The sequence below is a fragment of the Mustela nivalis genome, assembly GCF_964662115.1.
Source record: "Mustela nivalis genome assembly, chromosome: 20".
Lineage (NCBI taxonomy): Eukaryota > Metazoa > Chordata > Mammalia > Carnivora > Mustelidae > Mustela > Mustela nivalis.
In genome coordinates, this window is record NC_139039.1 from 28,131,849 (window position 1) to 28,146,473 (window position 14,625).

At 47.6% G+C, this 14,625-nt stretch overlaps 3 protein-coding genes across 3 annotated transcripts in view; 2 read left to right on the top strand and 1 right to left on the bottom strand.

Annotated features, from left to right (window-relative positions):
• Window positions 1-7,609: 7,609 nt before the first annotated feature.
• Window positions 7,610-8,287, top strand: CLDN24 (claudin 24; the record flags this gene model as incomplete). Its single annotated transcript, XM_082715822.1, has 1 exon — window positions 7,610-8,287. Exon 1 carries the CDS (start codon window positions 7,625-7,627, stop codon window positions 8,285-8,287), a length of 663 nt encoding a protein of 220 aa, XP_082571948.1. The 5' UTR covers window positions 7,610-7,624.
• A 233-nt stretch (window positions 8,288-8,520) lies between these two features.
• Window positions 8,521-10,838, top strand: LOC309855468 (claudin-22-like). The gene has a single exon (XM_082715821.1). It carries the CDS (start codon window positions 9,867-9,869, stop codon window positions 10,527-10,529), a length of 663 nt encoding a protein of 220 aa, XP_082571947.1. The 5' UTR covers window positions 8,521-9,866; the 3' UTR covers window positions 10,530-10,838.
• Window positions 10,839-11,644: 806 nt separating this feature from the next.
• The window catches only part of WWC2 (WW and C2 domain containing 2), a 202,421-nt gene continuing 199,440 nt past the window's right edge, over window positions 11,645-14,625 (bottom strand). Inside the window, exon 23 of the mRNA XM_082715818.1 lies at window positions 11,645-14,361. Coding sequence (XP_082571944.1) covers window positions 14,295-14,361 — 67 coding nt within the window. The 3' untranslated portion in view covers window positions 11,645-14,294. The remainder of the gene's footprint in view (window positions 14,362-14,625) is intronic.

A 14,625-nucleotide genomic window follows, 5' to 3' on the forward strand; every position in this document is an offset into this window, starting at 1 on the left:
CTGAGAGTCAGCCACAGAGTCAGAAAGGCTGGAAGTGGACCCCAAAGGCCCTGCCCAGAGTAAGGGCAATCCCCGGGATCCTACTAATCTACCCAAGGCTTCAAGTGTCCCATTACCGTGTCCCCCGGGGAGGCTCTCCGGCTTAGAGAACCTCTGCGTTTCTTGCCTTCCAGCCTTTCTGTGGGGAAGCACATCCCGGCCCGGGGCTCTGATTGTTCTTCACTGGCGTCTCTTGAAAACCCACCTGCTGCCCCACCAGCTCTCGTCTTGGTTAAGAATGTCTCCTCCCAGAGGAAGAGAGGAGGTCTTCCTCTCCACGTTATAGATCACATGGGTCCAGGGACTACAGCGACCTCGAATGTCTCTTCTTGACTGTTCTTTTCACCACTCTTGCCCTAGATTAGGCTCTTGTGGTGCTGCCTTTGCTGCTGAAGAACCGTCTAATTGGTCTCCATCCTCTGGCTCATGGTCAGTGTCTCGATTCAAATCATTCCCAGCTCCCCCTTCCTTGTAGGACCAAGTGCACGTGCCTTCCAGTGAAACACAAGGTCAGGCCTTTGCCACGCGGGGGAGTCTTCTCCGTGCAGCTTTCTCGGCTGCTTGCATTAGGCAATGGCACAGCATTAGGCAAGTTGGTCAGGCCGCCAGCCTAGAACGTTCTCCTGTCCCAGGTCCTGAACCCCCACATTGGATTTTCCGCTGGTGCTTCTCTTCCAGTCGCCTTCGCCAACTCATGCTCCTCAGAAGGTCACCGGAGCCCTCCTGTCTTCCCTCACAACCCCTCAATGATGGCGTCTCAGTCTCGCTTTCAAACACCATGGGAAGGCCAGCGACACTCCCCGACCCCACAGGGTCTCTGGCTCCGACCTCTGAGCACATGATGCATTTCCCCAGCCACCCACCTGGCACCCCCATGTGGATGACAAGTCGAATCTCAAATAGAAGACCAAGAACCCCTGATTCTTCTCCGTCCTTTCTTTTCCTCAGGTGTCTCCCATTTCAGTACAGGGTGCCACCAGTCACCTGGAGGCTAGAGCCAAGATCCCGAGTCACCGTCCACCCCTAGGCCCCCACTGCTCGTCCTTAGCAGGTCCCGTTGACTCGATCCCCAGAGCACACACCCCGAATTCTCCTGTTTCTCGCCAGCCCCGCCATCCCTCCCCAGCCCGAGCACCACCTTCTCTGCCCCATCCAGCTTGGCACTCACGTTCCCTCTGCCGGGAATGGTGGCCGCAGGTCCGTGTTCGGTTGACTCCCGTGGATTTGTTCCCAGCTCACATGGCTGGGCCGCCCTCCGTGACCCCCACCAGATTCTGCGCTCACTTTGTTTCACCTGTGTCCTGTCTCCTTCCCCACCTGAAGGGCAGGACTGTGCATTTCTCTCCCCCACCTCTCCCTCTGTCTCCCTTTTATTTATTTTTAAAAGATTTTATTTAATTATTTGTCAGAGAGAGTGCGCACTAGCAGGCAGAGAGGCAGGCAGAGGCGGAGAGAGAAGCAGGCTCCCCGCTGAGCAAGGAGCCCATTGCGGGACTCGATCCCAGGACTTGGGATCATGACCCGAGCCGAAAGCTCTTTTTCCTTTTTTCTATCTTCCCCAAATTGGTGAAAGTTTCAGGGGCACTCAAGTAAATAGATTTCCTGGCAATCATAAATCAAACCAATCAAGTAATTGATAAGTGCTCTGAATTTTAACACATTTTTTTTTTTAAACTGTCCATATCTGAAATGTCTGGAGGCCCGAGAGTCACAGACCTCACGCCGTCTGGGAGGAGAGTGGACCAGAAAAGCACAAGGGGGACATCCCTTGACCAGAACAGCAAACATCAAGAGGTAGGCGGGGGAAGAAGGGGGTTGGCCAAGTCTAGACCAGACCCACGGCCTTTCCAACTTGTTGGCAGCCCTGAGGCTAAGTTTCAGGGGGGGGCTGGGGGCTCAGCCGACCATTTTGAGGGGTCCCAGGCCCGAGCTCCTGGAGGCAGAGCCCAGGGTCCTGGTTCTCAAGTGGTAAACGTGGGAATGTTTGAGGATTCCTGCGGCAGATGGTTCACCTGCTGAGTCCTGGGACCCCGGCTGCTTGGAGAGAGATTCTGATCTGTGACGTCACCTGTGATTCACATCCCGGAAGTGCCGGAGCTGTCTGCTGCTGTCCGCGACCCCCCAGGTTCATTGTTCAGGCATTTTCGGGTGTGGGTCGTTAAACACAGCTGTGATTGAAGTCGCATTATATAAACTAGGAATTGCATTATATGAAAACCAAAAGTATTTATTAATACTCAGGATTATCATTTCCTGACAATTTTAATTCAGTTATTACCTATGCTCTTGGGGTTATTATATCTTATTATATCTATTTGTTAACAATACTGTATTGTGATGAGCTACAGACACCTCTTCCCAAGTCTGCCTTCCGTGACTTCACCTTGGAAGCCAGGAACTGGTCTCGGCAAGAGTATTGACGCCACAGAGATTGACAAAGCCTATAATCCAGGGTTCCCACAACCCAAGAGGCGCTGCTTAAGGTCGACCAGCATAACCCCTGGGGGCGGGACCCAACAGTCGAGCTGGAATAAGCCCTTTGGGTGGTTCTGAATCCCATGGCTTTCTTGGATCAACTCTGCTCAGTCGTGTAGACTTGGGGGACCCAGCCCCAGCCTACCTCTGCGCTCTGGGAAAACAATTTATGCACCTGCGTCCAGAGCTCTGCAAATGACCTGGTGGCTGCTGGCCAGCTACTTGCCTCTGTGCTTTAGCTCCGCTGTCTATAAAATGGGTCTGCTGCTAGCGCCTCCCGCATTCAGTGCTCTGGGGATGAAATGAGCTACCCCATGTTCAAGTCCAAAGAACGGTGCCTGGGAAGTAGAAGGCACTTGGTAATGGCTGCCTATCATTACCATCTGACAAAGGAAAAAGCTTAGCCCAGCAGAGGCTTTTTTCCCGCTTTTATAACATTTTTCCAGGCACCTGGATGGCTCGGTCGGTCAAGTGTCTGCATTCGGCTCAGGTCATGATTGCCGGGTCCTGGGATAGGGCCCCACGTTAGGCTCCCTGCTCAGTGGGGGGCCTACTTCTCCCCTGCTTGTGCCCTCTCTCTCTCTCTGTCAAATAAATAAATAAAATTAAATTTATATATATAGAAGAAAAATAAATGTGATATATATATATATGCATATATATATGCATATATATATATATATATATATATTCTTTTGAGAATGCTGCACAGGTTGTAGAAAATTTAGAAAAACAACAATAAAGAAAACGAGGGAAAGGAAAAATCTCCATCTTTAGGACCCAGTGAACATCTGGGTGTACCCCCAGCCCTTCTGTCATTGTCCCATACCTACTCTGTGTCCCTCTTGACGCCCTTCCGGAACAGGACACTCTTGTTTGCCAACTCCTGATGTGTGGGCAGCATTTCCTCTCACTGGTCGTGCTCAGATGAACCAGGTCGGGCTGTGTCATCAGCATTACAAAAGGCAACTGGCAGTGGGGCGGGCATCTGTCACCGTGCTGGATTCTGTGTTTACCTTCATCATCATTTAGAAGGACCCACCTCATTCATTATTAGACAAATATTTGTTGAACACACGGCGTTGTGCTGTGGTTGCTGGGAAGACAACGGGGTGTCTTGTCTTTATCGGTGAGCTTGGTGTATTCATAGGGAGAATCTCTATATAGCAGGACAGAGAAGATTTTTAAAAAATTATAGGTTTTTTTTTTTTATAAAAAAAAATTGTGTTTGGCAGGAGGAACTCCTTTGTCTTTACTAGTAAGTCAAAGTGTCAGGGAAGCTAAGCACTTGTTAGAAGTGTTCGTTCTCCCCTTTATGAAATGCTGGAGGGCTTCCTGGGAGTGGGGTCACCAGGGAGTTTGTAGTCTGTTGGTCAGTTGTTCCCAGTGCCCTCCTGTCTTACAGCAGTGCTGGTTCTTAGGGTCTTAGGGTATTTTTTCTCCAAGATGCCAAATGAGCCAAGTACTTCCTCTGGTGCTCCCCCCACTGCTGGCCCATTGCTATGGGGGGAGACGGGCAGGCTCGGCCCTCTGGGAGATGGGTGTTCTCTCCAGTGCCTAACGGGTTTTTTAGGATCATGTTGAGATCAAAGGATTTGTGTCTCTCTGTGGACTTTAGATTCTAATGTTCTCAAAAGACACCTTGCGGCTTCCCCATCCCCCACCCCCCACCCTGTCCCTCCTCAGTCTCTGCTTGCACACCTTCCCTTGCAGCAGCCTGGCCACCTGTCTGGGGCCACCAGTGGTGGTCAGCAGTAGCCAGACTACCGTTTGGCCTCGGAGAGGCTTGCCCTTGTGGCTTCTGTGTCTTAGATGATACGGAGACGCTTGCCACCCGAGCCACCATTTTAGGTTTCATAAATGCAAAAATGATCACGCCATATCCTTGCTTAGCATCCTTCCTTCCCAGGCGGGGCACCTGGGTGGCTCCGTCGGTTAAGCGTTTGCTTTCAGCTCAGGTCATGAGCCTGGGGTCCTGGGATCAAGCCCCCAAAACGGGGTCCCTGCTCAGTGGGGAGCCTGCTTCTCCCTCTGCCTGCCGCTCCCCTGCTTGTGCTCCCGCTCTGCCCTCCCCTTCTAGGGGCCCCACCCGCTGTCAGTCAGCGGCAAACCCGAGACCCCTTTGCCAGCAGCAGTCTCGATTCGCTCCACAGCTGCACGAACGGGTCAATCTGATTGACTTTCGGTGACGGATATTTTTCCCCCCAAAAGGCCTCAAAAGCACCTCCCGTCCCAAGTTTTTCCAGAACCTCCCTAGTCCTCCACAAAGGGAGAGAGGAGAGGTGGAGCCTGTGTTCCTGAGAGCGCTCCCCAGATGTGTGGCTTTCGGTAACCTGGGGTTTTTGTTCTTAGATGAATGTTCTGGAGACATAAGGTAGATAAGGTAGTCCTTCGTACACTAAACAGCGTATTATTATTTTTTAAAAATATTATACTTGTGTATTATAAAGGAGGTGACATTTGTTTGTGAATTTCACCCCCACCCTGGGAGCAACACGTGCTGCCGGCAGCGAGTCCCCCCACTCTGCCTCTGCTGCCCTCGCCCACACTGGCCCATGGAAGTGGGAGTTCCCTGAGGGTGGGAGGGCTTGCCCTGGGGTCTCCTCTGCCCCGAACTCACACCCTCACACACCGGCTCCGTGCAGTTCTCTGAATTATCTTATTAGTTTCCCAGTGGCCTCCTACTGGAACGTGAGCCGTGGGGGCAGAGGCAGGGGCAGGGTCCGCACACATCCTGGTCTTGATGGTGTGTTTAGCCCACGACAGTCCAGCCAGGGGGAGGTGCTCTACATGTTTTGCTAAAGGCTGAAAGAATAAATGAGTTAGGGGGGTTGGGAGAGGGTGGCTAGGGTGATGGACATCGGGGAGGGTATGGGCTATGGTGAGTGCTGTGAATTGTGTAAGACTGATGATCCACAGACCTGTCCCCCTGAAACAAATAATACATTATATGTTAATAAAATAAAAAGAATAAATGAGTTGAGGCAGCGCTTAAAGGTTATCCAGGCCTGACCCCCACCGTGGCAGAAACCTCCCCACAGTAACCCTGACAGGTGAGAATGAATCTTTAAAAAAAAAAAAAAAAAAAAAAAGGTTTATTTATTTATTTTTGTACTCTGCGACCAAGGTGGGGCTCGAGCTCACAGTACTGAGATTGAGAATTGCACGCTCTTCGACTGAGCCAGCCAGGTGCCCTGAGAATTACCCTTTTTTATTTTATTTTATTTTATTTTTATCAATTAAAAAAGAAAAGATTTATTTGAGAGAGAGAGAGAGAGAGCGAGCACGCGTGAGGTGAAGGGGCTGAAGGAGAGGGAGCAGCAGACCTCCCTCTGAGCAGAGAGCCCGATGTGGGGCTTGATTCCAGGACCCCGAGATCACGACCTGAGCCCAAGGCAGACAGACACCCCACCAACTGAGCTACCCAGGCATCCCAAGTATTATCGCAAAACAAGTTTGGGAAGGAGAGTCTCACACGGCAACCTAGTCCATTCCATTAAAAAAACAAGCAAACTTCGTTGTGGTATCAAGAATCATCCCCTCGTGACTGGTAAGGATTGGTCTCGAGCTCACCATTGTCCCAGCGCCTGGGGATGAGGAAGGCTGGACAGATCGGCAGCCCTTTTTGGACTCTTCTGTCTTTTTGTAAACTGGAACCACCTCTTACTTTAGCACAACGAGGACAGCAGAATAACTAAGGGATTCTGAGAATTTGTAAAAGTTAAGGACTCCTCTTCTTTTTTGACCTAAAATTCTGGAAAATGCTGAAGAAAGACCCATTCACCTAATGACTCTGAGGCTTACTTTGGATACATCTGGGTCATCAGGGCTCTGTTTTTCTCCTGTCTCCTGTCAGGCAACTTCATGAAAACTTCTCTCTGACCCTGGACTAGACTCAGGCTGGTGGTGACGGGCAGTGGTTCTGTTCCAGCGGCTTAGAACCTTCTAGGGCCCTGGCTCTTGCACGTCCTTACAACACCAGCCTCTCAGACCCTGCCGTCCAGCTGCGGGCACAGAAGGCCCAGGGCCCTGAGCAGAGTGGGGTCTGGGCGGTGGGGCCTGGCACTGCTCTGGGACTCTGGTGCGTGTGGCTTCTTATCCCGGCCACCAAGCCCTGCATTCTCTGAGGGGTCCCGTGCCGCAGAAGTATGCTTTCATGGTGTGGCCTAAATCAAAAGAGGAAACAAGATGGCGCCTCAAAGGTCAGCCCCCTTTGGGGCTCTTGTTTCCACACCCAAACCTTTCTCTTGGACCTGCCAGGAGTCTTCTGGCCTGGTGTGACTTTGTCTGTGTGGATTCAATGACAGCAAAGACAACTCAGCTGTGAACCAAAAAACCCCTCTCAGACACTAAGAAATCATGCTTTACCCCCAGCTCCTCAACGAGAGTGGAAAAAATCTTAGAACGAAATCCAGAGCTTCCCAGGATTCTCCCCTCCTCACTTAGCACCTCTGGGCATCGGTCTTGTTTTTTTTCTGTTTGAATGAACCCAGTGAACCAGCCTCCACCTTTCAAAGGAATCTGAGGAAACTTTCCTGCCAAGTCCCCACTGAGTGCCTGTGACACTCAAGAACTCGGGCCAGGCTCTTGTGTAGGTTAAGGAAGTCCGAGAAGAATAAAGATTATAGGGAAACAGTCTACCTTTCTTTACAAGGCCTTGTTCTGCATCCCTGAGATCTCAGATTCGGATACTACAATGAGGTCCTGTTGCAGAAAGAGCTGGCCTTTTATCACCACTTAAAATCTAATTAATCCATATTGAAGCACAAAGATTTCTGTTGTACTTTAGGGTGAGGGGTCATAGAGCCCTCTTTGTTCATCTTTAGACTTATAATCATCAAGCATTGGGGATGTAATTTTACCAAGCAAATTGGAAGGTAACAGATCAAATCCTTATCAGAAAGCCTAACTCATAGTTTTAACAGGGTCCTTCGTCCTTTACATGAAACATTATATTTGAGAAGAACAAAAACGCATTTCAGAGTTTCCCAAGAGTTAATGGCCAAAGCTTATATTCCAGGCAGCATAGGACCAAGAGCATCACACTGCTGACAACTACAGAAGACGGTGGCTCCTATAGGGGGTGGCCCAAGTTGTAAGATCTGTTGGAATGGCTTTCATCTTTAGAGCAGCAGTGCAACTCATTGGACTTTTATTATCTTTGCTGGGATGGGTTTTATCCGTGATCACCACTTACTTGCCACAGTGGAAAAACCTCAACCTGGACCTAAACGAAATGGAGAACTGGACCATGGGGCTCTGGCAGACCTGTGTTATCCAAGAGGAGGTGGGGAGACAGTGCAAGGACTTTGACTCCTTCCTGGCTTTGCCTGCTGAACTCCGGATCGCCAGGATTCTCATGTTCCTGTCCAACGGGCTGGGGCTCCTGGGCCTGCTGGTCTCCAGCTTTGGCCTGGACTGCCTGAGGATTGGAGAGACGCGGCGGGGCCACAAGAAGGGGCTGCTGATTCTGGGAGGGATTCTGTTCTGGGCGGCAGGGGTTGCGGTCCTGGCTCCGGTGTCCTGGGTCGCCTACCAGACGGTCCAGGAGTTCTGGGATGAGACTGTGCCAGAGATCGTGCCCAGGTGGGAGTTTGGGGACGCCCTCTTTCTGGGCTGGTTTGCTGGTTTTTCCCTCCTCCTGGGAGGGGGCCTGCTGGACTGTGCAGCCTGCTTCTCCCAGGCTGCCTCAGCTTCAGGCCACTATGCAGTGGCAGAAACACTAACGCAGAGTCCATACCTCGAAAATGGAATGGCAGACCCGAGAGTGTAAGGCTTTGATGGGACCGGAGAGACACATCTTTCCACATCAACTGTGATGTGGGGTCTACACTAGAAAGGGGTCTTTGTTCTGCAACTAAATCCGTGCTGCTCACATGTTATTAAATAACCACTCTTCTATTCTAGATCTCCTCTGCCCCCCAAAATCTGAAGAGGTAAGAAAGAGACAAGTCTTGTAACTAAAAGAAAATTATCGTGGTAAGCATTACCTAGGTATGGGCAAAAATAATTTCATCGAGCTGGTTATTTAAATCAAAATGCGGTGGTGGTTGTCCATTGTAATCAGTATTAAGTTTTAATGTGTTAATTTTATATTAGAAAATTTTTTGGTTTTTGTTTTTGCTGGTAGCTGGAAATCATAAGAATTAGTATCTATTTCCTAAAGGAAAACCCAATCTGAAATCCTTTAAACATTCTGCAATAGCAACAGCACATGCTCAGCCTGTCCCAAAGTGTGATTTCCACAATGACGACTTTGGTCTTCTTTGAACAGAAGTGGTTTGTGTTTAGGACATTAGCAGGCGCCCGTTGTGACAGAATTTGATGAAGCTGATGGTTTTCGGTCCTTAATGATACTCTCACACTCAAAATGCTGGCCAGTCTCTTGTCTCTTCCTTCCAAAGTTTCAAATCTAAAAAAGATGAGCAATTCCAGAAATGTCTTGTGCTAGATATCCTGATACTGACAGTTCCTACTTTCCCTAATAAAAGCTTTGCTTTCTTCCGTTAAAAATGATCAGCATGAGGATATTGACTTTAGTGGTGAACTGACAAAAGGTGTTCGTTCCCACCTATAAAGTCCTGTTCCTTTACTTTTCTACAATATAGAAAGCAAACTTAAGCAAAGAAAACAAAGTGTCCATGCACACGGGCACAGATTTGACAGAAAGGCAGGGAGGGAACTAGACCTGGTCTTTAGGGCACAGCAAGCATGTGTTATGTCCTATAGGTAGCTCAAGGGTCTTAAAAAAAACAGACCTGATTGAAAGTCTAAAGAGATTTCTGATCAGGTCGATGTATTTGGGTAAGAAATATTTTTCTTGAATCTGCTTTTAAAAAGGGATCACATTCAGTACTACCGCAACGTACGTACAGAAATCCGAGGGATAAACATGGCAAAGTGACAGGTGCAATTAATAAGATAGAAAGGCTTGGAGCTGAACCCAAACTGGGCCATTTTGCATTTAGACTTAATTCTTTGACTTGTTAGAAAGGTTGGGAACAACCTGAGAGCCATCTGTACTGTTAACAACGAAAGGGGGATGAGCACTGCCTAAGGTGATCTCAGAGACAAACTGTGACCACGGTCAGCCCTGACCACGGTCAGCCCCTAGGACGGGATCGTGGTGCTTGGCCACACCCTGGCATTGTTGCTGGTTGGTGGACTTATTTCCCTGTCCTTTCCTGAAAGTCAGTCAACACAGAATCAAACAATAGCCACTCTGGCAAGAATCCTCTACACACGATGAAGAAATATTTCCGAGCTCTGCAGAGAGCATAAGGTGTCACACTTCTCTGCACGCCCGTCGGAAGGCAGGAGCTGGTCTGCCTCGGGCTCCGTGGGGCTCAGGGATGGCTTTAGTATTTCGGACTGTGGCACAGTTCGCTGGGATCTCACTCTCTTTGCTGGGATGGGCGTTGTCCTGTCTTACAAACTACCTGCCACAGTGGAAAAACCTCAACCTGGACCTAAACGAAATGGAGAACTGGACCATGGGGCTCTGGCAGGCCTGTGTTATCCAAGAGGAGGTGGGGAGACAGTGCAAGGACTTTGACTCCTTCCTGGCTTTGCCTGCTGAACTCCGGATCGCCAGGATTCTCATGTTCCTGTCCAACGGGCTGGGGCTCCTGGGCCTGCTGGTCTCCAGCTTTGGCCTGGACTGCCTGAGGATTGGAGAGACGCGGCGGGGCCACAAGAAGGGGCTGCTGATTCTGGGAGGGATTCTGTTCTGGGCGGCAGGGGTTGCGGTCCTGGCTCCGGTGTCCTGGGTCGCCTACCAGACGGTCCAGGAGTTCTGGGATGAGACTGTGCCAGAGATCGTGCCCAGGTGGGAGTTTGGGGACGCCCTCTTTCTGGGCTGGTTTGCTGGTTTTTCCCTCCTCCTGGGAGGGGGCCTGCTGGACTGTGCAGCCTGCTTCTCTCAGACTGCCCCAGCTTTGGGCCACCACGCAGTGGCAGAAACAAGATATCACTGTGAGCACCGGCAGATGAACAAAGCCCATCGGAAAATCTAAGCCAGAAAACATCAGTGGGGTCCATCATTCAAGAGCAACTCACTCCTTTCTGGATTTGGTAGGATTTCCTGCTACACAGCCATCCATTCACTGGGCTTTTAATTTTCTAAAATGCATTTCCCTGTGGCTATTCGCTTCTTAAATTATAATTTCCTTCTAAGACAGTAAAAACACTTTTATCTTCTCTTCTGAGACCAAAACCACTCAAGACTTAATAGTAATCATACTCATTACTGTGGATGAGTTTTTTCCATTTTAAAATAGATTCGGTGATTGCACAGAGCTGGTAAATAAAACATTGTATTAGCACTTACGTATCTTTGAATTGTTATTCATAGAGATGAATCGTTTTGGCAACTGCTAATCATTTATTGCTTTCGAGTGTGTAAGGTCACCTGTTATCTTGAAACTAAAGTCTTGTTGCATATTTACTGAGAAAGGACATTAGATTAGACTAAAAAAATTGCTGGTTCTTTGAAAGCTTGAGAGGAGAGAGACGTGGGCTATTTCATCTCCTTTGTCATTGGAGACCTCAGGGCCTCTAAGGGGCCTTTTCCAAAAGCCAGCCACATTCCTTCATGCCTTCCTCACCAGCGCAGAAGCAGAGGGTGGCAATCTGGTGTTTGGGAGGTTCACGTAAAATACGGGCCCCCAAGTGTGCTTTGGCTTCGGTGCCTTGTGCTCTGTGGCAGACGGCTGAGGGCCCTGGATGCCGCCGGCTCTGTGGAGCAGCCACTGGGGGGCGGTGGGGGGAGCGCTGCAGGTCAAGGTGGGGGGGGGGTAGGGTGGGGGGAAGCTCCTGGCTCACCTTGGGGACTCCTTCTTTTACTCCGCATGATACAAATAGGCCCTCTTTTTCTATCAACAATACTGACCGCCCAATCCAGAACCATTTCCAGCAAACTGCTGGCTTGGGAAGTTCCTCATGACGGATCTGGTATTTGCTCAGTACACGGCTCAGGTAAACTCTTGTTTGCAACAATCAGAGAAATTGACTGAACAGTACATGACACTGAAATGAAGTATGAAGCAATATGCATCTTTGCTTAAAAAAACAAACAAACCCACTGAACCGTTTTCCACCCACAAACACAGCAAAAGTGCAGAAACCAAAGTTAATCTATGCGATGTATTTGCGTACTTTTACAGAGACAATTAACAGAAACAGAAACATATTCAGAATTTAACCTGATTAAATATTTAGTTCAGTCCTGAGCTTTTGATATTTAATACAATATAAAGTAATAGCAAAAAAAAAAGATTTTAGATTTGATTTGCATGCTACAGACAGCTAGATTTTGTTCATTTGGCTAGCAATATGTTTTTTTGTACCTGTAACTTAGATTCTGATATACAAAATTATAACATATTGATAATTCAAACTTGAGAACTAAATATTACATTCTTTTTACCCTGTGCAGAATAAATTCTACCTTTAAAAAATAGTATTTATAATATTAAAATTCATATTGTTCATATGGTTTTGTGATCAAGTTATTAAAATGTTTTGTCACTGTGAATCATTTGGGTTAGTACAAATATGACAGAATTGTTAAAAGCTGCCTAAAATACACAACACTATTGCTGATTTTTTTTAAAAGTGTGGAAAAGGATTATATTAAAATAAGTTCGTTTCTCATGTTAGAAATGAGCAAATTTTGTAAAAGAAAACCCAAATCCTGGTCACAACTGTTGACTACCAGCCTGAGACAGATTTTATTCTTCTTTTATACTTGTCTGAAACTTTTTGTATTACAAAAAGTAAACAGCAAATCTGATGAAGACTTATAAAAGTGTAGCTATTCCAATATAGCCTCTTCTATGTCAAACATTTAAAATGGCCAGAACCGAACTATATATTAAACAGAACATAAATAAGACCGTAAATAAATAAATGAAGATAATAGAATTGAACGGTATAACTACACAAAATTCTATAAACATTTTCACGGTCAAGCTAAGACGCTGAAAACAGCTGACCTTCATTTAGCTCTACATTAAATAAACCTCTGTCTTTCACATTTGACCTTGACAAGGATGAATGGTATTCTCTTTCTAGTTCTCCTTAGTCATCTGATAGAATGAACCTCACGGCCTTGAAGGACTGTGTGCAGCCAATTCACAAGGCTGGTTTATGTTCAAAGTCGTGTCACATCCGGTTATAGCTTCAGAGACATTTAGATTTAAGTGGTGGGACAATGGAGGAAAAAATAATTGAAGTTCTAGGTTCAGAAATTGCTTAATTTGAATTTTGATTCTGGTAAAAGGAACTTTCCAAAATACGTATAATTACTTTCAAGAAACTAAAAATTCCTGCCGGGGATTCTATGTTAGAAATAGAACTTAATACATATTTTTTTAAGGGGTCCATTCCTTGAAGATGATTTTTGCATTTCTTTAAAAAAAAAAAAAAAGATTTAGTTTGTTACAGAAGACGGCTAGCCAAAAATTGCCTCTTCTACTGTAACTGGCTGGATGATAAGTAGGATTTAAATTGCATAAATACTCTTTATTCTAAAAGCCTTTATGTTGGCAGAGCTATAGGGCGGTTTGCTTTCTTTTAAGCCCATGCTTGGGCTGGGGAGGGGGAGGACACTGGCTGGCTGGAGTCTGTTCCTCTGCCTACCTTAGTTCATCTAGGATTGTTTTCTGAAACAAACGCCTTGGCCCATACTTCAGATTGATCATCTCCCCAGGCACACTCTTCTCTTGGCCTCCTTACCACAAATTACGGATGGGAGCCCCTAAGAATGAGAGCTGCAAAATAATTCCTAGTGAATGTGAGAAATCAGTTTAATAAAGTTAAAAAAATTTTTTTCTTTTGGCAACTTTGATTTAATCAAGATTCCCATTTTCCTGAGGGAGTTCTTGTCCGTGTCCCCGCCACAAGGTGGGTGCTGTCTGTTCTCAGAGGGCCGGCCACCATGGTCTTGTCATGGGCACCACCCTCGGACCTGGGACAGCAGCTCAGCAGCGCAAGCTGGAAACCTGGCTGGAACACGGCCGCGGAGTCCGGGCATGTTCTGGGCCGTGGGTGCTGGCTCACGTGCTGATTCGAGTGGGTTGAGGGTACCAGGCTCTCTCCTCTCCCTGCCCACCCTTAATGTGACAAATCACAAGGTCTTCCCTGTAGTTCGGAGCCCTGCTCCTTTGGGTTCCGAGATTCCCACTCAGCATCTGGTTTTCTTTAGACTCCAAGAAAAGGACAAGAATGAAAGTGTTTTCAGGAAACAGGGGCTTCAACACGGGTGATGGCGTGGGCGCAACACCTGTTTCGAGCTGGACTCATTGGACTCCTATTTGCCTTCAAACCAGGGGTACAAAGATACCACGTGGGCCTGTTGCCATCCTCCTGGTCTGCCCCTAAGACATCGAATGAAAAGCCAAGCTCGCCTTCTGCTAAACCGAGTTCTTTCTTGACAGTTGGTTCAACAGTATACTCTGGGCGCCACCTCTATTCCGTTTGTACAAAACACAGGCTGCTGGCGATTTGTAGGTACTGGACTACATTTGTGTACCAGATCACTCCATTTTGGTTACCTGATTTTTTTTTTCTTTTTTAAACATACAAGAATTACATTCAAGGTACTTTTACAAATGAACATGTTGAAAATCTGATGTGATATGAAAGCTCTTTAAAGAGTGGACAGTCACGTTACAAAAGACACCCCCCCCCCCCAAAACAAAACAAAACAAAACAAATGTTCAGTCTTGTACCCTCCCTAGTTAGTGAAGAGGTAACAGTACTTTCTGTAGGGGGTGTGATCATACGTCATCAGCCGGCAGGGACGGAATGCTTATCTTCGCTCTGGTGAAGTAGGCAATCTTCTCCCTAGAGTTAGGGGTAAGAAATAAACTGGCTTGAACACAACATTGAAAATACTCTGCGACCACTGAAAATAGTCCCAAGAAGCCCAGTGTGGTCTCTGCAAGCCTGCACAGGTGATCTGTTCCTTGGGCGAAACACTCTAAAATCAAGATCGTCTCCCCCCTACCCCTTTTCCCCCCGTCTTATCCCTTGATGGGAGCTATAAAGGAGAAGGGTGGCTCCGGTTTGCAGCGAATCGCCTACAGACCAAGACAGGCACTTCCTTCC